General features: G+C 37.8%; 1 protein-coding gene across 10 annotated transcripts in view; it reads right to left on the bottom strand.

Moving 5' to 3' along the window:
- foxn3 (forkhead box N3) overlaps nt 1-23,592 on the bottom strand; it is a 93,551-nt gene that overhangs the window by 9,787 nt on the left and 60,172 nt on the right. For all 10 annotated transcript variants that reach the window (XM_084096646.1, XM_084096644.1, XM_084096647.1 and 7 more), the window contains one exon: nt 20,840-20,907. In XM_084096646.1, coding sequence (XP_083952772.1) covers nt 20,840-20,907 — 68 coding nt within the window. The remainder of the gene's footprint in view (nt 1-20,839; nt 20,908-23,592) is intronic.

Genomic DNA, 23,592 nt, shown 5'->3' with positions numbered 1-23,592 from the left:
ACAAAATTTCAAAAATGACGAAAAAAAGAAGAATCAGAATCATACAGCAAAAACATTTAGATCACATCTGCATAATTCCCAGCTCAAAGAGAAAAAAAATAAAAAGTAAAAATAAAAACTACTTGCCAAAATAATAATAATAATAATCTTTTAAAAAAGCAGCAAAAATAATATAAAATAAACATAACTATTAATGTTAATCAATAATTGAATGTTGATCCCTCTGAATGCTCAGATGGAAACAGTCATTGCTGCTTCTCAAGTAGTTAAAAAATAAAATAAAAGTACTTCAGCACCTGCCTTTGCAATATTTGTCCACCAGGGGGAGTCATTCACAACAAAGCAGGTGTCTAAGGGAACATTTAGTCCACTCTTTCCGGACACATTCATATGATCTTATGAAAGTACATAAAAAAAGTGCATCAAAGTTCATAATGTACCCTTAAAGCTCCATCATCTCTAAATGCTTCTTTGGAACACAAGCATAAGTAAATGAACCCTACATTTTTGTGTTAACTTTCCCTTTTTATACATGATTTTGAACTCCTTCAGATAAAATTTCACTGCAGTCTTTTTTTCTTCTTAGATAAGCTGTACTGAAAGGACTCCTTGGGCAAACTACACACTCAGTAAGAAGTACCTTAAAATGCTGCTTATACAAAGAGTTTCAGGGCGAGAGTGCTTTTGGCCATTGTTTTCTCACAATACAGCTGGGGGCTGCGTGATTCGTACATTTGGGCCTATGACACGCACCAGTGCTTCTGTTGAGCGAGCGCTTCTTTACTCACAAAAGCCAAACAGCAGGGACTCCACATCCTCTCAAGAATCAGCCTCCGCACATGGGGCTCTATGGCCACTGGGCTGCTTTCTGTATAAACACCAGTGGAGGAGGAGGTGTACTGAAGGAGCTTTTGTATTCAACTGGCACACTTCTGTAAAAACAGGTTCAAGTAAGCAAGGTCAGAGGCCATATAGAGTGACTGACTAAAAGCTTGAGTTTGATATAGCGAGAAAATCCTCAGCTTTTAAGCTATGAAATGTACCGTCAGAGCAATAAACACAAATCCAAAGAGACCAACACAGTTCTTATCGTGTATTAGAATTTACAAAAATACTATCTTGCCCCCTAATAGTTCACCCAAAAAGGAAAAATCTGTTACCATTTATTCATCTTCACCCTCCAAACCTGTATGACTTTGTTTCTTCAACATGAAAGGAAATATTTGAAAGAATGTTCAATCTGCCGTTAAATAATGAAAGCATACAGTGACCACAGGCTGTCAAGCTCCAAAAACACCATATGGTTCCATAAAACGAATGCATATGATTTGTGTATTTTTGTGAGGTAAATTCACTGAAAAAAAAAGAAAAAAGTAATGGATTAAAAAATATTAAAATTATTATTAATATTATATTATGTACTTAAATATCAAAATTAATGTAAAAAAAAGCATCACTGTATAAGGTGCAACCCAAAGGCAACCCCCCCACCCCCACCAATCCTGTCTTCATTTTCTTTTTCTTTTTTTCAGGTGCTGAACTCATTCGGGAGCCACATGAGAATCTCTCGTTCCAGGACTGAAGATTGAACCATACATACATTGCCTGATGTGAAATCAGCTCGAGGAATGTCTGCGGCCTAAATATCCGATTCAACGAGTATAAAAGAATCCAGATTAACTCCAGCTAGACTTAATGGTGGCTACAGCTTTGTAGAAATGCGCCAGAGAAACATGCATTTACATGCCTGCTCATTTAATCTAATACTGCATCCGCTGGAATCACTCCTCCGGGGTATAATGAGAGAGACACGGTGAGAAAGGAGATAAAGACAGATAAATACACAGAGAGACGCTGAATGGAAGAGTAAGGGCGATGAGAAATGCAGATGACAAATTCCCTGTACTGTAAACTTGGCACCTGCTGTTGTGCAATAAAGCCCATGCATTTAGCTTAATTCTTTTCCCAGACGAACTATAGGAAGTATATTGGATTTGAGGGGATCGGTTTTCAGCTTGAATATTTTCAGCGTGATAAATGTCAGCATTAGCCGGAATTAAAAGGAAGGAGCAGTCCAATGATACACTGCTATCTTGAGGCATTGAGGCAGGAATAACAGTGCAAAGTGATGCCGGCGTCTTAAACAATTCTCCTACATGCTACAAAAAGCGCTCGGCTGTGGTGATGGATTCCCGGGTGCCGTGAGAAGTCCTTCTGCCTTTCACTGCCAAATAATAGCCCATATACGCACTCCAGAGATGGCTAACGCATACATCACACACATAAAGGCTTGAGAGGGAGAAACAAAGTGAATGCCTTTTTGTTCATAGAGTCGCAGCGACTGCCACGACACAGAACCGAATCCAAACAAAATGTCGTTTAAAGATATAATTTCAGGACGAGTTGCTGTCAGTACATTGGCAGAGATTGAAGGGCCCTTTGTAGGTCACACAGTGACAAGTGACCTCCTTAGGGACTAATCTTCCGCTCGCTGCTTCACAACTATTTACCAGGCTGCCATGGCAACCGAGACTGATATCCGAGCGTTCGGATCCCGCCTCTCGCTCCGGTGACCAGGAGCAAGGTCAGGCCAAAAAGATAAACAGCGCACGGGTCTCAACGTTATGTAACTCTCCCTCTGACAGAAGGCAGATGCGAGCAAACGAATGCTCTTTTTAAAGTCGGCACCAGCTGCGTAAAACAGAGGCAGGCGAGATGCCAGTGCATGTTTTGAAGGCACGGCGTGTGAGCTCTCCCTTTGATTCTTCAGACAAATGAACATGTTGAAGTGCTTGAAGAATTATTCACAGGGTGGAGACCCAGCGTTCATTTTAGTGTCAGACTTAACGCCTCTCACCACGTCTGCTCGTTTGCGTCAGGGCCACAAGGTTAAGCGTCTTTAAGTGGTATGTCTTTAATCACAACAAGCATTTTTGCAAATAAACCTGTAGATCAGGTTGAGTTGAGGTATGAAGTTGGAAAACAACAAAGTCGTTGTGCGATTGCTCTGTTAGTGCGGTTCATTTGATTACTGTAAGTGTGAACGCTGCCAGCTGAACCCTGGTGCGCACCAAACAAGCAAGCCGAGACCCCTGAAAAAGTCCGCTTCCAAACGAACTCTGGTGCGGTTCGACTGAAATATGAACGCAACACGGACAAAAGACATCAAAACGAATCGAAAACGGGGCGTGATACCACAAGATGCAACCCTAAAAAGGACAGAATGCAGAGTGCATTTAGCCCAGAACAGCATTGGTTTGGATGTTTGGCAAGTTCCGTCTCAAAATATTATTTTTTTTTTTTTTTATCTTTAGGTTCGGTTTTAAAAATGATTGTGTGAACGCTAAGCGAACCAGGACTAAATTTATTATTTTCTTTTTTTTGGTTCGAACCAAAAGAGAGATCCAAGAGATCCGAACTACAAGTGTGAACACACCCTTAAAAGGAAAGCTTTTCAAAGCGATGCCATAGATCAAGGGTGTCCAATCCTGCTCCTGCAGAGTTCAGCTCCAACCCCAATTAAACACACCTGAAGCAACTGATCAAGGTCTTACGAGGCATTCTAGAAACTTCCAGGCAGGGGTGTTGAAGCAAGCTAGAGCTAAACTTTGCAGGACATTGGTCCTCCAGGACCGAGTTTGGACACCCCTGCCATAGAAGAACCATTTTGGGTTCCCTAAAGAACCTTTTGGTGAAAAGTTCTTAAAAGAACCATTTTCTCCTTATTGTGAAGAATATAATAAGAAACCACAGAACCATAGATACTAATAAAGAACCTTTACTTTTAAAAATGTAAACCGAGTATCTGATTCTTTTTCATGCTGAGACTGCTACATAGTAGAATCGATTGCATGGATCGTCAGATCTGAATCCACAAGAGCAGCTGTCCCAGTTAAGCAATGAGCCATAGTAGAGGAACGTTCCTCCATCTGAAAAAAAAAAAACCCCTGTTAAAGTTCAATTACCATTTTTATAATGATGCGGATGGGGTTTTGCTTGTTTGCAGCAACAACTAAGTTTAATTGCGCAGTTAATAACATAAAATGCCTTCCCAAAATACACCATGTTGGCAAACAGAACCCAGCCGTTAGATATCAGAGGAAGGGAAATAATCTGAGAACGAGAGAGAAAAAGACAGAGGGGCAGAAATACTACAGAGGCTATAAACCCAGTCGGACTCCTAAAGCTAGTGTTGTTTTTGTTTGAGTTGGCGAAATCTATAGCACACACACACGGCAGGATGAGAATCAGACTGCTTTTAAAAACTATTGCAAGCTAAAAACAGAAAAACAGACAACATTTTGGTGTCCTGCCTCTTCATTTTCATAAGATTAAAGCGACTTCTGTATTCAGAGTGGGTCGCCTCAAAGGCGTCGACTCTGCTGTACCGCTATAAACTAAGCCCGGAGGCATCCGATGTTACAGCGATGAATAAACACGAAGAGCGTGTTTGTGTGGGTGCCATCACGTAGTCTGTGTTGATATGCAGAAATTGCTCTAATTCTGAGAGAAGTCAGTAATTTCCCTCAGGTGCCCGCCTCAGGCCCCGCGGTGGTGCGTAGGCCTCGGGAGTGCTCAGAGATTAAGGGCTTACAGTTGGCACATTAGCTGCTAAATGAATCCTGCTCTGTCACTGGTAACGGGGCCACATAGCTGTCAGATACATTTCACTGTAGTCTTACCTCACTCCTTTTAACACGCTAATGTACACAAACGCTTACCTCCAGCGTTCAGTAACGCTAATCTTACTGAAACATTATTAATTTTGTTATGGCCTTTATGCCCCTTTTATCATTATGGATAGTGAAAAGAGAGCCTTCAATGCAAGGTATAAAGTCAGAATGGAATTGTAGTAGCCATTAAAACACACACACGATACAAACACACTTGGGTGGGCAAATTACACAACCATCAGTACTCCAAATCAGCTCAGTTCTTGTTTAGAGTATGGGGTGTTAAGTTACCCAGCGGTACCCCACAGGAGGGAGTTGTGTTGTTTTCTCTCTTTGCTTTGGTGCATGTCGATACATGCTAGTGGAGCATGAAAAGCCGCTGCTACACAACAGCGTTCACTCAAGCAGTTTTCCTTCTCCCTCCTTCTGACTTTAAATCCCCAAACAAGGATTGTGGGCGGTGTGGCGGAGCCAAACACACATCAGCCGAATGGGATCAAACACAACGGAGACACTCTACGTGTGTGGACACCAGTCAGTCTCGTGCCCTCTGGGACAAGCCCTTCTCATAATGACCCTGTCCCTACGCTGCCCTCCACAATCCAGCTGATAAGCCACTAGCGTCTGTGTGCTTTATGAGCCTCTAATGGCCTCCTCACGCACGAGTAGAGCTTAAAACAGTAGAGAGCGTTTGCTCTGTCCTCCCCCCTTCTACTAGCCCTGCTAAACACACATGCTGGACAATCCTCTCCCTGACATCTTTAAAGGGATAGTTCACCCACACACAACCATATTTACTCACTCACAAGTCGTTCTAAACCCATTTTTCCACACAATGAAAAAGTGGATAGTGACCATGGGGCTGTCAAGCTTTAAAAAATGGCAAAAAGCACCATTAAAATATAGTAGCTCATATGACTTGCACACTTTATTTTATAAATCGTCTTTGTGTAAAAAGATAAATAAAAATTAAATAGGCATTTGCTGAAAATTGAAAGATTATTTTAAACATTTACAGCTAATTTCACATGAAACAATTAATTAATTAAAAAGTAAAGGGAAAATTCTGTCATCATTTACTCACACTAAAGTTGTTCCAAACCTGTATGAATTTCTTCTTTCTGCTGAACACAAAAGAAAATATTTTGAAGAATATGGGTAACCAAAACAGTTCATGGGCCCCATTGACTTCCATAGTATGGAACAAAAAAAATACTATGGAAGTCAGTGGGGCCCATTGACTGTTTGGTTACCCATATTCTTCAAAATATCTTCTTTTGTGTTCAACAGAAGAAAAAAACAAAACAGGTTTAGAACAATTTGAGAGTGAGTAAATGATGGCAGAATTTTTGGGTGAACTGTCCCTTTAATAAATAATACATTTAATCAAACATAATTTGCCTAGAATTCATTTCAAAATCAAAATGTCACATCTAAAATAAAAATTCGAACTTTATAAATATTTCCCTCATTGGTGTCATTTAATTATGTGCATATTAAAAATCTCACTTGTGCAATTAAAACATAAAACAAATTTAATGTTGGTGTATTGTGACCAGTTATAAGACAGAAGAGAAGGGGAAGACTTTCAGTGAATATCTGTTCCTCACACGAGTTATCATTTGACTTCAGAATGGAAAATAGTGAACAAAGAATATGGACTAATTTAATGGCTTTTTGTAACTTTTGGAGCTTGGGCTCAGGGTCATCATTCACCTTTTGTGTTCTACAGAAGAAAGTCGTGGTTTAAAGGTCCTGTTCTTCGTGATCCCATTTTTCAAACTTTAGTTAGTGTGTAATGTTGCTGTTAGAGCATAAATAATACCTGTAAAATTATAAAGCTCAAAGTTCAATGCCAAGCGAGATATTTTATTTAACAGAAGTCCCCTTTCAAAGCCTACAGCGAACGGCCGGTTTGGACTACATCCCTCTACTTCCTGCTTTAATGACGTCACTAGAACAGTTTTTTGACTAACCTCCGCCCACAGGAATACACAAAAAAGGGGGCGTGGTCTTGTTGCGCTCCCACGGAAAAGAGGAAGAGTTGCGTTTGTAGAGTGTGTTTGTCGCCATGTCGTCGAGACGCTGTTATTATGTTCTCCAGGTCTGATTCCGGCTCAAATTGATAAGGTAATATTAAAGACATGTTTACAGTAACACTGAGCGCATGCATCTCCACGTTATGGTAAGAGGCGTGACCTTTCCGGGCAACGCGCACTAAGCTGCTGTCGAATCACAACACAGGAACCGCTGGCACAATTAGAACTCGTTACGTATTTCTGAAGGAGGGACTTCATAGAACAAGGAAGTCATCAGCCCGTTTTTAGGACAGTGAAAACAGCGCTATACAGATAAGTAAATTGTGTGAAAAATACTGTGTTTTTTTACACGCGAAACATGAACACATGTTATATTGCACACTGTAAACACAATCAAAGCTTCAAAAACGCAGGAAAAACGGGACCTTTAAAACAATATACAGGTAGGTGTGAGTAAATTATGCCAGAAGTTTCATTTTTGAGTGAACTATCCCTTTGACTGGTTCGGGAAGTATTTTTTTTATTCAATTTTCCCATAGTTATTTTATAATAGTCTTCGTTAAAGAATTTTAAGCCATGAACCAAGCCAATCACCTACAAAGTGAATCACAACACTAGAAACTTTGATTTGAAGAAAATAAGTTTTAGAAAATCGGACAAAAAGACAAAAGTACAAGTGAAACGCTGAGTTTAAGGAAGACGATGATGAAGGCAATACAAGGTATTAGATAAACACAAGGATAATAGCCAACGTGCGAAACAGCGCACAAACATAAACATAAAACCTGACGAAGAACTGAACACTACAAGTAGGAACTTAAATACACAGAGATGATGAACTAAAAGACAAACAGCTGTGATGATGAGTGTTAGTGTCCATGGTGACTGAAGAGTGGCGGGAAACTAGAACAAAGAAACACACGTGACGAGTGAAAACCAAAACAAACTGAACATAACTGTGACAACAAGACTGTGTGTATTTAACAGTTTTAGTGAGGGAGAGAACTATTTTGAAAATAAACTGAAATAATGTGGGCTGACGGCGTCACCAGAAGGGTTAGGAAGCAAATACCATGGATTAACAACCTCGTAGCTCACAGTTGTCTGTCCTGAAAGGTTTATCCTGAAAGTTATCGTTCAAAATCAATTTCCTTATGGAAAAAATGAATGGAGTTTTTACTTTCAAAACCCGACTGTTGCACTCAATTGCTATGAAAATAAAAGAGCTGTCAGGCACAGACCTTCCCTCCTGTTTTTTTATTTGTGGGTCTGCTCTGTAAAATGAGCCGGTGTGTTGAGTTGAGATGAATGAATAATTAAACAGCTCTTTAAGACATCTTAGTGAGTTCTTCAGCTCCATGCACTCTATGTAAGATCTCCGGACGACTTCCTTCCTCTCGCTTCCTTTCGCTCCCCTGGCCGGGGCTTGCCATCGCCATGGCAACCGTTCACATTTCACACACTTGAGAACAGTATATCATGCAACGGGCGAGGCAAAAACAGGAAATAGCGCTCTGTGCTTAGCCATGGCTTTCTGAGGCCTGTACAGCCGGTAATAGAAACCAGACACATGGTGGCGACTATAAATGTGGAAGCTAACCGGACTGCACACACGCGCTGAAAGCATGCAGCTTAATACTATAATATGCAGCCTCTAACTTCATAGAGTATATATAGAACGTACTGTGAAGAAGCAGAGAAACCAGGCTGCACTTTATATAACAGGGACAAACACATTTCAGAAAATGACTTCTAGAGCCTGACTGAGCCACTGTTCTGAGGTCAGCGGATTGTGCAGTTTACTGTGTGACCGTCACGCACAAATCCCATTCCCACTGACCTCAGACCCCCCTGTGAGCAGTCGGAGAGAGCACTAGAGTTACGAGGTGAACCCGAGGGACGCGTCCAGATAAGACCTTGAAGCCAGGGATTGTTTATTTGTTTTGGCATTTTCAGTAAAGCGGACATAAAACAGAGCAAGACATTTTTGAAGGGCACATCAATGCAGCAGCAGCACAAAGCACTATAGGTGTTTTATCTCCGATCATGCATGCGGAACAGCTGCACAAATCTTTTCAGGCACACCTCTGTAGCGGAGCCGGTAACCCGCGGGACGGTAGAACGCCGTGATTTTTAAGTGCGGGCAGTTCCACAATTGCAGCCTTCAATAAACTTTACACATTCCACAGAGCAATTAGCATGAGCCATGCCACTTGACGATTTCAATTTGCTCAGCAAGACGCAACACCCACGTCTGAGAGAAAACAATGCGGAGAACAGACGCTCTGCCATCAGTCTCCGAGACGAGCGCTCGCTGGCTCTGGAAGACCAAAGACTTTCTCCTGATTAATGTCTTTCGATCTCTTCCTTTCTTTTTCTCTTTCCCTTTCCCAAATGGGAAGAAAAATGGCTTTGGAGGTGAAAACCCAGATTATTATTTTTCAGTGTTCATTTTTCTCTAATGCAAAGTGTTAAGCTTCATTCTGCACTGTTACAGACTACAGACAGGAAAGATTCCTCAAATTGTGCAGCTTGTTAAGGAAAGTGTACTATTATTTTTATTATACTATGTGATTGCTGACTTCGAGGTGAATTCAGCGAACAACTTTGCAACCACCCCAAACACCCTAACCAAACAAAAAAAAGTGCTCAAATATGTTAAGACTGATTTGTTGAATTGGTGTTAGAGGAGTGGAAATGTCCTGGATGATGCATTAAGGGCATCTTCAAATATTTCCTTTCCCTCAACTCAATCCTCCCCCTTTCTTTTTCTGTCACTTCATTTTATTGTGTTCACTAGCCTGACAAAAATGGAGATTTATTCTTCCATCTGAGTCATAGAGACACAATGCCTTCCTTCCTCGGTGGGAGTGGGAGAAGGAGAAAAGATGGAGAGATATAACCAATATACAGTATAGGTCCAAAAGAATCTGAGACCACTAGTGAAAATGCTTCTATTTTCTAATTAATAGTTGGAATGAAAATAATAATTTTTTTTATGTGAATATTAATAATGTCTGTTGAGATGTATGAACCTGGGGCCAGATTCACAAAAAATTCTTAAGAAAAAAATTCTTCTTAACTGACAATTTTTTCTTATTTTCTAAATTAAGAAAAAAGATACGAATATTTATATTCCCAAAAACTTTAAGAATGTTCTTATCTTTTTTTTCTTAAGATTGTTCATCTCGAAAAGAATGTTCTTAAAATCATTGTAGATAACTTCTTAAAGTTAGGATAACCTCCAACCTGTCTTAAATAGCAAAATGTAAGATGTTTAGTGAATAGTTTCAAAGATTAAACATTACAACATAACACTAGCTAGCTAGCTAGCTAAATACAATACATATTACTACTACTACAATATGTATACGAATACTCTGGTGACACCGATCGATCATTTGAGCGTATGTGATGCGCTCACTCAAGCTAGAACTAGCCAGCACACACAAATACAGGACGCATTCACTAGAGAGAGTGCAAGAAAGACGGAGCACAAATAAATAAGAAAGACCACTGCATCTGAGACAGGCTTTTTTTAAATAACGATTTTAGTGCGCAGTGTGTAATATCTGTTTGAAACCTTTAACTTGTGCTTTTTTGTCTTACCTGCTGCACTTAGGTTTATAAATGGAATGGGATCGTGTATGTATTGTAGCACCGCTGAAGAGTCTCTGAAATTTCGTTGTATCCCGATGAAATGACAATAAAGGCTAATTCTAATTCTAATTTGTAACTTGACATGGCACATTAAAAACATGACGCTGAGTGATTAACTCGTGTCAAGCCAGTTGCGACATAAATACTCTGCACGCTTATTATGATATTTATGGTAATCTGCAGGCCGTGCAAATGTGCAAAAAGACCGGCTTTCAGGTGTTTTTCATTCAGCGAGTCTTCAGCAATACCCGCCTTTCAATCAAATAACACCAAAGCCTGTAATTTTGAGATGTTCTTAAAAAATATATTTGAGGACTTCTAAAGAATTTTTCAAGAATTGTACTTAACGTAAATTCTGAGAAGTTCATAAGAATGTTCCAAGAATTTTTAAGAACTTCTTTCTTAAGAAGATTTTCGCGAATCCGGCCCCTGATGATCATGTTCTCCAGCACGATTTGAGATTATCCAAAGAGCATCTTGAGCTTCAATGGAAGGAGAACACAGTTTTCAGTTTTGTCAGATTTACTTATTTGATTAGTGATTTATCTAAAATGTTCATTTTCAAATTATTTAAAATTCCTTTGAAATTATTATTTGACCTTTTCTTGTTTAAATATAAAAATACTTTTCAGGTTTAAATCAGATTTTGGATCCCAGATTTTTAATGTGGACTCAGACTTTTGTTCCCCACTGTATATTTACATATGCTTTATGTTGGCTGGGACCTTGTTTAAAAAAAAAAAAGATAGAGACGAGGTTTCCCCAGACATTTCTCCCTGATGCTGGAAGGCATGTAGCTTTTAGAGCGGACCCCCCATTGTTAGCTGGGGTGGCATCACAGGCAGAAATGAATACATTTCAATGTGACTTCTTAGTCACTCATCTGACTCATGTAGGTTCAAAGCAGCCGCTGTAGAGAATGAAAGAATGACTGAAATGAAAATTTACGCATCTACCTCTAGAGAAGACAGGTAATGTCACCGCCATGACAACACAACCCTCTATTGTGCGCTCTCTTTGCACTCCTTCTCTCAATGTTTCTGTCATTGCTTCAGCTAATTCAAAGACAGGAAGAATTCCAGAACAATTATGACAAAGCAGCTATTTATCAACTGTGAAATCTGAGTAATGGCAGGTGAAATGCAAAAGGTACATTTTCAGGCTGATCCCCTGGAGCTAAGCCTCTGGCCTAGAGAAACACTCCCACATTCATTCATTTACTGTTTATTACATGAAGAAAACATATATGGGGATCTATGTTTTCTCCTGTAAACATGTAAAGCATGTTTTTCTTTAGACAGATTTTCAAAAGTAGCCATGTGTTCTGACAAAAATATGTTTTGAGGGTTAAACCGTTGACAAAGCCAAGCTACATTCACATTATCTAGGCCTGTTAGTGTTCAAAAAGTATGTACATTACAAAGACAAATTAGTGTTAGTTTAAACTGGGGCCGGTTCGTTTGAACCAGTAGGCTATTGGAACGTTTGCCAGTATTTAAAAAAATTATATTCTAAACCTAAAGTAATATTGACAAACTATATACCATTTAAAAGCTTACAGACTTTAGTTTTCATATTTGGTGACAGATTTCCGATACAAATATAAATGACAGAAGCACAGTAATTTATTAATTTGCAACAAGAATATTTATCAGAGTCATAAGGCGTGTTCAGACCTTTATTTTGAAAAAGCAATGGAATTGAAAAATTATTAAATATTGGTAGAAACCTCATAGATGTAAATCATAGATTGAGTAAATCAACAACAAACTAAGGAAACTGAGGGCATTAAATACAAAGGTAAACGAGGAACTAAACAAGACACAGTTGATGACGATTAGCAATAGTAACTATAGAAACAAACTAGCAATGGGAACAAAGAGAACAAAAGAAACAGGAAATAAGAACATACAAACTAAGGGTACGTTTACACGACAACGATATGCTTAAAACCGATAAGTTTTCCTTTGAGTTTTCCGCGTACAGACGACACCATTGCCAAAACGTTCCCCATTCACACAGATCCGCGAAAACGACTAAAAACGCTGTATTCTGCTCCAGGCCATTAGATGGCGATGAAACACTATAAATTGAACACGTAATACGCATGTGCATGATGACATCGTCTTCAGAGATTCGTGTTTTTGTTGTATACACAGAGACCGTTTTCAAAAACTTGCACTTTGAAACCCGGTTTCAAAAGTTTGCGTTTTCAGGCACCCAAAACGCTGTTGCCGTGTAAACAAACGGCCAAAACGCATAAAAAGTTTTACGTTTTTAGTTGAAAACGGTGTCGTGTAAACAGCCCCAAAGAGTAACAGGAACAGAAACCAAAACCAAATGTGATAACTGTTTGCAAATTTTTTGAGGAAATTCTCCTTTTAAATTCTCATAAAATTAGCCCCATTCCCTTCATTGTGTCCAGAGTTGAGTTTATTTGTTCATGTTCAGAGTTTGTTTTTTACCTGTTTTTCCTGTTTTTTCTTAATTTCCTAGTTAATCTTCTACCTGTTAATTAGTTCTGTCTTTCTCCATCCCCTCCGTTACTGATGTGTTTGTTGAATTCAGATGTGTCTTGTTTATCAATCTCATTAGTTCTTCTTGTTTGCCTGTATTTAAGCCTGAGTTTAGTCCTGTCTAGTTGTCTGTCGATGTTGCTATTTTGGATGGTTGTTCTGTTCCTGTTTTGAAGTTCTAAAGATTCCTGAGCATTTATAGTAGTTTGAGTTTATTTGTAATAAAGACTGCTACACAGAGATCCTGTTTCTTTTCTGCAGCAACAAGACTCGAGACACATTGTAAGTGCCTCACAGTATTTTTTTTACCTTTTTAAATAAAATGAGGGATGAGTTGAAATTCTAAATTATTAAAAAAAATGTTTTAAATCAATTGATCTTAACTTTTGAACCTGGATAGTTTCTTTTTTGTGCAAATGGTTGTGATGTCATATTTATCATATGAGACTATCGATAACCCTGATAACGTTACAGTAAGGGAACGATAGGAAAGGATGAAAGGACAAAGAGTGCAGATACAGACACACACTGATATGAAAGTACATATACGCATTCTCATACACATAGTAGATGTGACTACATATTCAAAACACGGCTCAGTTTTGTCACATTCATTTTGATACAACTCTTGTAGAACAAAGAGGAGATAAAAGAGGAAACGTGCAAGACAGCAGGGAAGGGAAGGCGGGCAGGAGACAGCGTTCTCATTCCAGTGAACACTTCCAAGTGTTGAGAATAATAAGGTCTGAAAAGCATTACTGAAAGAGTTCCACAGCTACGTCCAATCCTGACAGCCTTTCTTCTCAGCAAGCAAGTGACTAAGCCCTTGAATTTCAAACTGTTGCGGCTAGTAAAAAATTTGTGAGACGTGTCTCGCTGTAATTAATCAGAATTCAAAAACAAAAGTTAGTTTTAACTTGTCGTCCACTTGATGAATACGAGGCTTGTAGAAAGAAGGTATTACTAATTTTGGTCTGCAAACTTTTAAGGTGTGAAATTATTCTGCATTTCTATGCAGCTTTTACTGTGGACTTGACCAGGGAATATGCAATCATTTCCAATGCATGTCAAAGCACATCAATAATGTTTTTGTGTCATAGTCCTATTGGCCTGGAATGATTCAATGCAAACTTGAAGTGCTATAACAACCCAAAGGTCACACTAAGTCACAGTGAGGGGAAAAGTTCACTCCGGGTAACAGGGGCATTTCACCAAGACTTCCATCCTCCTTATTGGTCACTGTCATGAAAAACATAAGCTGCTTCAAAAATCACATACTTTCTTCCTATATAGTAGGCGAAAAACAGTATGTGGCAACTAGTATGTCCAAATTCAAAGAACTCATAAAAGAGTAGGCAAACATATGTATACGATAGACACTTTTCTTCCATGAGGTCCCAGGAGAGGATTTGTGATTGGCAGTGAAGTGACGCAATTGACGCTGATAGGTCACATGATCATGTCAACATGGGAGATGTAGTACGTCCGGATTACATTGATAGGGTACAACGGGGCTAGAGGCTCCACGGGGAAAAAGGCTCCCTTGGTTTAACTTCCTGCCGCAGCACTTTACAAAACATCCGCTTTTCAAGATGCACGTGGAAATTTGTCTGATCCTTGATGCGATCGTGGGCAGCAACGCATAGTTTATTCTGTGCTAATTTGTGCTAATAATATTTTATGTTTTTTTAAAATGTTGTAGATTTAAGTAGCAAATGAGAATCGCTCGAATCGAATATTATTGAATATATTTTGAGACCAATGTCTTCTGAATGATTTTCAGTTTTGTTCGAGGTAATTAAAGCAAGTTTTTCAATAACGGAAGAATATGGTTAGATGGTTAGATTCAAATGTTAAATATATATCAAGTTGGGTGTCCACCTAAGAGATAATCACCATTTTATAATGAAACCATCATATTTAAAAATAAAGAAAGAAAGAAAAAAAAAGAAAAAAAAGAAGGTATATATATATATATTAATCATATCATATAATAAAATGTGATTTAATGTTACAACTGTAAATCTATATTATAATTATTATGGGATCTCCTTCAATGCTTTCAGAATCTTTACTTTTTAAAAGAATTGTAAGTATTTTTAAAATATATTTTTATATTAACATATTTTAATGACAGTATATTTATTGAACAAAAATGAATTATTTTATTCATCAAAATAAACAGAAAATAGTGCAAACGTTGTTAAAGTGATTGTTGAACAAGTATTAACTTGGACATTATTAAAAACATATTTTAGCTAAAGTATTTGTATCAATAGTTTGTGCCTTTTGCCACTTTTATGATTTTTCACACAAAATCTGTTGCTCCATAAATGTTCAATACGAACATATTTTTTATACACAATGGGAATAGTGAAAAGCACATTTTTTCTTAAAGTGTACCTTTAGCCCCATTGTACCATACTATATAGAACATACTTTTTAGCAGTCATAAATTGCTTATTGAAAATAAGTACCTACTCAAGAGAATATGCTATTTTGGATACAGCTATTGACTTGTTCATTGTTAGCACATGCAACTCAAATGAGCAAATCAAGGGATTTGATGAGGAAAAGTACAATATTACTTTACAACCACCTAGCAACAACCTAGACTACCCCAGCAACCACCTAGCAACCTCCCAAAACACCCTTGTAACTGTACAGAACAACCTTGCAATCATCAAGCAACTTCCCAGAACTCCCCTTCAACCACACAGAACACCCTGCATAGCAATGTGTTAAAACTGCATAACAATGTGCTAAAAAGGCAGTTTGGTCATCTTGGCAACTGCAAACCATTGCCCTAGCAAAAAAACTAGCATCATGACGGTTTTCCAAAAATGAAAAAAAGTTATAATCACTAAGCCTCATTGAACCAATTTACCAACAGAAGCATTTTTAAATGCAGGCACAGCTTTCTACAGTCTTTGAACTTTAGAGGCGCTACTCAACATGAAGAGGCTGAAGAAAAAAAGAAAAGCGCAAAAGAGAGGAAAGAGGGGGGTTTATTTGGATCGTTTTTCATGGAGTGTCAAAAGGGCTTCCACAATCACCAAATCAATCCCGACCTACTGGTAACTGGGCGAGAGGTGAGAGGTGCTTATCTGTGAGAGAGTGTGAGAAAATAAAGGAGCGGAAGAGAGAGAGACAGAAAGAAAGAAAGGGGGAGAGAGAGCAATGATCAGTTTTGCAGTGAAACTGAAGAAGTAAATCTCACTGGTAATCCCTTATTAAACAGTTCTCAGAACTTCTCGGTCTTTGTGCTGTTCTGTGCTTGTCTTTTCCGTCAGTAAAAAGTCTGTTAAAAATCCAATAAGAGGCAGGATATGGACCACTTGTCACAGCGCTAATACACAGTTTCTCACTGCTTCCCAATAGAGAGGCTGCATCCTTTGAAGGCCGCTTTCGAAGGCCGATTATGTCACAGCGGCGCGACGAAGGCTGTCCCAATTCGAAGGCTCTTTCAAATATGGCTTCGAAATGCATCCTTCGTTTCCTGAGCAATGAAGGATAAAACAGATGGATCCTTCGCGGCTTAGCCTTCCCCAGAATTCATTGTGCGCAGGTGACGACAGGATTCTTTTAGAGATATTGCCAGATTTGTACAAATAAATTTGTAAAAGAATTTAATACTTTTATTCAGCAAGGGTGCATTAAAGGGAGTGTTCACCCCAAAATGAAAGTTCTGTCATAAATTGGGGGGTCAGAAAGCTCTCAGATTTCATCAAAAATATCTTTATTTGTGTTATGAAGATGATCGAAGGTCTTGCGGGTTTGGAACGACATGAGGGTTAGTAATTAAAGACAGAATTTTTGGGTGAACTAATCCTTTAAATGAAATGCACACATTTCGCATAATATTACAGAATGTTTTGATTTTATATAAATGATGTTCTTTATAACTTTGCATTAATCAAAGAATCCTGAAAAAAAAACCTTTTTTTTTTTAGCAAATCTGCATAATCATATTAGTATGATCTTTTACAATTAGAATATTAGAATCTAGTATCTTCTTGCATCAAATCAATATTTCATGCGTGTTTATTGATTTATTTGATTGATTGTTTATTGACTTATTGATTTACAATAAGTAGCCGTATTGTTTTAGCAAACTTCCTATCCAAGGATCCATTCAATTCCTGAAGGCCATACACTGAATATCACCCTGAAACATACCACTTTATGGACTTTAAACAGGATGCAAATGCCCCCAATCTGTGTTTACACTGGCTTACAACTTATGACATGTTATGAAGTTTCTGGTAGACTTCAAAGAAAGCCACTAAATGACTAAAGAAAGAAAGAAACTAAATGACCTCTGGGCTGACATGACTGACAATGTGCCAGTGATCGGCCTGTCAGCAATAAAATACATAGTCCATAGTCCTGCATCTAGTCTGACTAGAGACTTATCCGCAAAATCTTCATCTCACAGCAACTTCAGAAGGTACAAGAACACAAACATCTAAATATTTCTAACATTACCTTTGTACTTTAGAGTGCTAAAACTAAGTTTTAAATTACATCTAAGGATCCAAGTGAATCACTTCCACAAAATTAAACTGTTTTATTTGCCTGTCACTCCCTCAAACATTTTGGTTGCCAAGACCCTCAGACGATAGACAATCCTCTGCTTTGGTGTCTCTCTAAATAGTTGCAACGGCAGTGCTAGAAAACAAACCGAGAGCAATTGATTCCAATGCTCGTTCAGCACCAGATTAGCTTTTGTTAGGAAAACAAGGAGCAAAATCTAAAAAAGAAATGGAGCTGGCATGCACCTTTCTTGTTCTGCCTTCGTTAAACCCATTTCACATCCATCTGTCTCTTAAAAAGGATTATTTAGCCTTTAACTTCTTTTTGCTTTGTAAAAACGTCCTCTAAAACTGCTAATTATATCAAGCTAGCACCTTAGATCTAACTGATGTTTCAATAGCTATGCAACAGACAGGGCCTTGACAACCAGAAGAAAACTTTGCTTTAGTGTTTAATGGCATATCTGAGAAAGTAGCATAGCGGAGGGCGCAGTACGCGCAAACTGTAAACGCACGTCAGTGTTTGCTAGCACTTCTGAGCTCAGCAGATGTCCCTCCTACAAATGTGGCAGCCTTTGCAGGTGTATCGCTGCCGCCTCCCCACGCGTCAGATAATATCACAGCCACAAAAGAGTTTACAAAACACACAGCTAACTGCCAATTATACCGAACAAGCCGCTGCCTGCGCGACACCTAGCACTCTAAAGACGCTTTTCGAGAGGGTGTGTTATGAATTTTTTCTGTCATGTAAGCATGTTTAAGCATGAGGGTGATGATGTATAACCAACTATATATAACTAGGCACTCATTCGCATGCATCAGATACTCATTATGGTGCAAGGGTTTATGTAACTAACCGCAAAAAAAAAGCAAAATAATGATCAGGCTGTGAGTGAGTAGCTCTGTTGTGCTACTGTAGGAAGTGGATGTCTGCTGGGCACTGGACTGTCACACTCGCACCTCATATGGAAAACATATTCATAATAACAGCTCTCGTACCGCACTTCCATTAGTGTGCCGCTTTAAATGCCACCAGGTTAATTGAATCTCTGATTACTGTGATTCACATGCGTGAGCCTCATCAAAAGAAATACATGTGGAGAGATTCAAGCACATACTAAGCAGAGATTAGAGCAAGGAAATCAGGAACATTTCGGGATAAGAATATCAAGTATATCAGGACGATGAGCCATGCGCTGTGAAATAAACCAAGCCATCGGTCAATGTCTCTAGAGTTTGGTGAGAATTAATTTCCAGTCAAATTAAATATAGATCACATCTTAGGTGCACTGAATACGAATTCTTTGAGGTGTCTAAAAAACGCATTTGGTCATGTCAATAAGTCAACCACTTGTATCAGTGGGCCACAGTAGCCATAGGTCAACACTTTTATCAACACTTGAAAGTGGGTAAGTTTCATAAAAACAGCAACATTTTGAACAAAAAAGCTGAGGAATTAATATTTTTGTCAGACAATGTGCATAAGCAATGCTTTTACCGCTTGTCTCTGCTTTTCTTTTTCCTGTGTTTGATCTGGATATTCTGTACTCTTTCATAAGATATATAATAGCGCCCCCCATCGTACAACAGTGAAAACACTGAAAGCCGGAAAATTCCATAAATGCGTTGTCTCATAAATGCTTGACTAATCACAACACTGGTCCAGCCAACCAATCAGAGCACATTGCACTTTTCAGAAATAAGGGCTTCATAGAGAAAGGAACTAAACAGTGTGTTACTGACAGACTCAACACAATCTCAACATAAGAGTTCCCCTTTAAACTGAATAAAATTGTTAAGAGGAGGACTGGTTCAATAGTGTAAACTGCGACCATGAACCAGGCATGTTGAGTCATGGTGAGCATTTGAGAAATTCTGATTCTGCATAACTTCCTGTCCTCTATCCACCTTCTCTATCAATAAAAAAAGCAGCAAAAGTCAAATGCAACAAATAGGAAGTCTATTACCCTTTAAACACTACTAAATAAACTACTAAATGCAGTGACTAAATAAACTAAAAACAATGTAACTGTTATTGTGACATTTACTCTCAAAGTGCTGGGTCCAAGATAAAGAGGAAAAGTGCATCCAATCCTCTGCCTGCTGAGGATAATGAGTGTAATAAGGCATTTCATTGCAGCCATTATTAAAATAAGCAAAGAAACAGCCACAAGGTCTAGTTTTAAAAGGCTTGCTTTCATATATTCAACTTTAAAAGGGTTCTGTGTACAGAGCAATTAATTTTTAGGAAAGCAATAACCCTGCATGAAACATGTTATCTTCTAATGGTGGAATATCGTATACTGTTTAAAAGTTTAGGGTCATTAAGATTTTTCTTTTTAAGAAATTAATACTTTTATTCAGCAAGGATACATACAGTTAATCAAAAGTGACAGTAAAGACATTTGTAATGCTACAAAAAAATGATATTTCAAACAAATGCTGAACTTTCTTTTCATCAAAGAATCAGAATCGGCAGTGCTTAATATTTCACAATAAAAATATTTTTTTACTGTATTTTTGATCAAATAAATGTAGCCTTAGTAAGCATGAAATGAGCAACAAAAAACGCTCATATTAAAAACATCTTACAACCTTTTTTTACAAATTTTTTTTAAAGAAAATATAACTCTGTACCGCAATCAAAAATGTTTTTATTTTAAGTTAAAAAAAAACCAAAAACATTTAATTTCTCCTTAAATTAAATTAATATTTATTTTATTAATTGATTTATTTATATACTTAGAATTTTTACAAACTAAAGCCACATATTAAATGTTACTTTAAAAACATTTTATTTCCAAAACTATTACATTTGATTTTACATTTGATAAACATTATGTAGTAGCCTTTTCTGAAATAAGAAAGTGAGGGGAAAAGTGTTACCATACACAGGGTTAAGGAGCAAAGTTCAGGCCAGGACATTTACAATTACCAGTGAATCTTTTATCCATTTAGTTTTCTTTGAATACTTCACACTTCTGTTTGTTCAGCAATGGGGGAAAAGACTTGTATGTCAGAACTGAAAAAGAAAAAAAAAATTCTCTGGGTATTACAGAATGAGGCCGAGAGGTAACAACTGAAAGGCTGGCAGGATCCAAATACCACATTGAAAAGAGGTGAGGAAAATCAGTCTCAGATTTGAAGCAGCTCATTTTAAACCAGGGCAAACACACCAAATAAACACCCACTCAGCTAATTCCTATAGGAGCTAGCCAGGTACATGAATGTGTGCCTTTTGTTGAAGGAAAGGCTCATCTAAATAGCATGCAAATAAACCAAGATCCCTTCTTTTAGTAGAACTGATCGTGGGTAAAAAAAAAAAAAAAGAAAAGAGCACTTGTCAGTAGAACCAAAAACACATTAGGGACAAGAGAGATGGTTCACAACATGTAAATACGGTAACGCCACTCTACCTTGTAGTAGGACTCCCTTGTTTTTTCTGTAAAAGGGACTTCCTGGCCATATTGGAGGACTGGACATACTGTAAAGAAAACACAGCGGAGAGAATGATGAGAAAGTGACACGAACAGATGACGTACAACTGACAGATGGACTGCAATCCTGAAAAGACATTTTAAGAGATGAACAGTGCAAAAGAGAGAGTAAGGGGCTGTTTACACAACGCGTTTTTCTATTCCAATACGGTACTTTTCCATTGTTTTTCTACATAAACACGTGCTAGACGGACATGTAAACCGCTGCGCACGCGTCTTGCGTCCTTTGCAGCGTCTCACGCATGACAAGGCGTTCTACAAATGCGTTCAAGTTAAAATCAGTTTAACTTTTTAAAAAGTGTGACTCGAGACCTTGTTTTTTTCCCCATTCCACAGCCCGCGTCTAAGTGTTCTGTGTGAACGAGCCCTGAGACAGACAGAAAGAGCACATGTACAGTAAACGTATCCACAAATATTCACCATGGTGAACGTAGCGTCTGACAATTTTTATGTTAATACTGTAAATTATCAGGTTATGAGATCATGTTATCACAGCTTTACGTTAATAACATTAACTGATACAACTAGAAAGGTGCAAAACACGTTTTCAAACTGCACTTAGCACAAAATACTTCAAAACACAACTTTTCCAAGAGGGTATACTGTTTTTTGTTTGTTTGTTTTTTAGCTAGAGCAGCTATAGTAACAGCTAAAGCTAATTGAATCATCACTGTAAAAAAAAAAACTTTATTAAAAAACACAATGACCGTTTTTTTAAGGGCACTTTTCATCTGCCCCCCTAAACGGACAATGAGAAATCTCCTAAATATACACAAAAGAGTTTTCAGCAAACAGCTGCTGACCAAGTAAACAAAACATGGAGGCCTATACAATGTTGAGACGTGACTATGCAGCAACATAGTCATTATATCCTTTTTCAAATTGAGCCCTCGTAGTTTTAATGATTACTTTCTCCTGGTGAGATGACAGGGCGGCTCAGGTGATCGTGCAGCAGACTTCAGTACACAGTCGCACAGCAGGAAACCCTTCAGCTGAATTACACACTCCCGATTGGTTGTGTGACTTTTTTTTTTTTTTTTTTTTTTTTTTTTTGCACAAATCAACTGAACAAACAGAAGCACTTTGTCAGCGTTCTGTGATGTCACAGGAAAATGAGATGTTTATTTCTTATTTATTTATATTACTGGTTTTGTAAAACGCCTGCAAATGGCCATTGGAATATGCCTGTGATGAACAGGAAAAAAACTGGTGCTGTGCTGGCTGTCAGAAATACAATCAGACTTCAGGATTTCTCACATATGAAAGCTATTGATTTTTCTTGGAAATCATGGACATTCTTTAGAGAGGAAGGTCAACGGGTCCTTTTCGAAAATAAGTGAAGGTATGAGGCAGGATGTGTGAGGCAGTATCTGAGAAGAATGTAAGGAACAACAGTTATGTCAGGGTTACTATAACAAAACAACATCATACTCAGATTCCTGTATCTCATGAAAAAAAAAAGATGAACGCAATTAGTTTAAATATATATTTTTTTATATATACAGTATATTAGTACAATGAAATGAAACATATATAATAAATGTAGTACTTAATTTGAATGAAATTTAATCATTATTATATTAATATAAAATGTTAAGCATAAATATAAATAATATTACATTACTTGATATATTAATATAATAATAATATATAACCAATATATTATAATATAATTTAGCAATAAATTAATTTTATTACCAAAAATTGTATTATTACATTTATTAATTTGTTGATATTTTATTTAAATGGAAAAAAAAATCCATAATGTAATATTTACATAATATAATAAATATACAAATAATTAAAAACAAATAATCTAAATAAATAAAAGATAAATTACAAGTGATGCAACAGTATAAAAAACTGTAACGAGTAACAGATGGCGATCAAATGTGCTACTTGAGGACGTTTGTGAAAGATATGAGACCAAATATGATCAAAGTTCCCAAATTCAGTCATGAATTTTCTCTTTATCTTTTTCATCTTCTCTAATGCAATATTTTTCCCTGAGCCATGATTTTTCATGCTTCATACTGTTCGCATCCCAAACATTGATCATTTGTGACAGCAAATTTGAATTTCCCGACCTTTTTGTTTGGGATATGTGAAGTATTTGAGCATGCTTTCCCATTTAGCAGGTCCCACAGAGTTTAGAAACGATTTAACCACGTCTCTGTTTTCTGACAGTTCCTTCTGATCCAAATATTTTTCGCTTCAAAGGTTACAAAATATTTTTTTTTCCCGTGGATTAGCTGCTCAGTTACTATCAATTATCCGCTTGTGTACGATTCCTCCTCCGTCTCAATGTTCACTGTGAGCTTCACAAATCTAATCAGGAGCAGTCTAATCTTCAATTTAGCCCTCGATCCACTTTCTGCCTCCCTGTAGATTCAGTATGTGCAGACATTGGCTCTGTCATCTTCCCCTTCTTAATCTTCTTAGAGTATATTAACTAATTGAGAATTAGAACAAACAGAGGTGGCACGGGGCTTTGAGCACATTTGTCTACATGGTGTACTTAAAAGCCCGGGCTTGCGGGTTGACGGGACTGTTTTGGCTCTGGACCTCTTCCGATGAAGGAGCGCTCTATGGTGCGTGGCATCTCTGAGCACCGGGAGGCCGTGTGCCAAAGCGAATAAACACTGCACTGCCACTTCACATTTGCTAATCTC

This window comes from Abramis brama, assembly GCF_963993115.1.
Source record: "Abramis brama genome assembly, chromosome: 21".
NCBI lineage: Eukaryota > Metazoa > Chordata > Actinopteri > Cypriniformes > Leuciscidae > Abramis > Abramis brama.
Note: the sequence above shows the minus strand (reverse complement) of the source record. Positions and strands in the feature narration are given on the sequence as shown.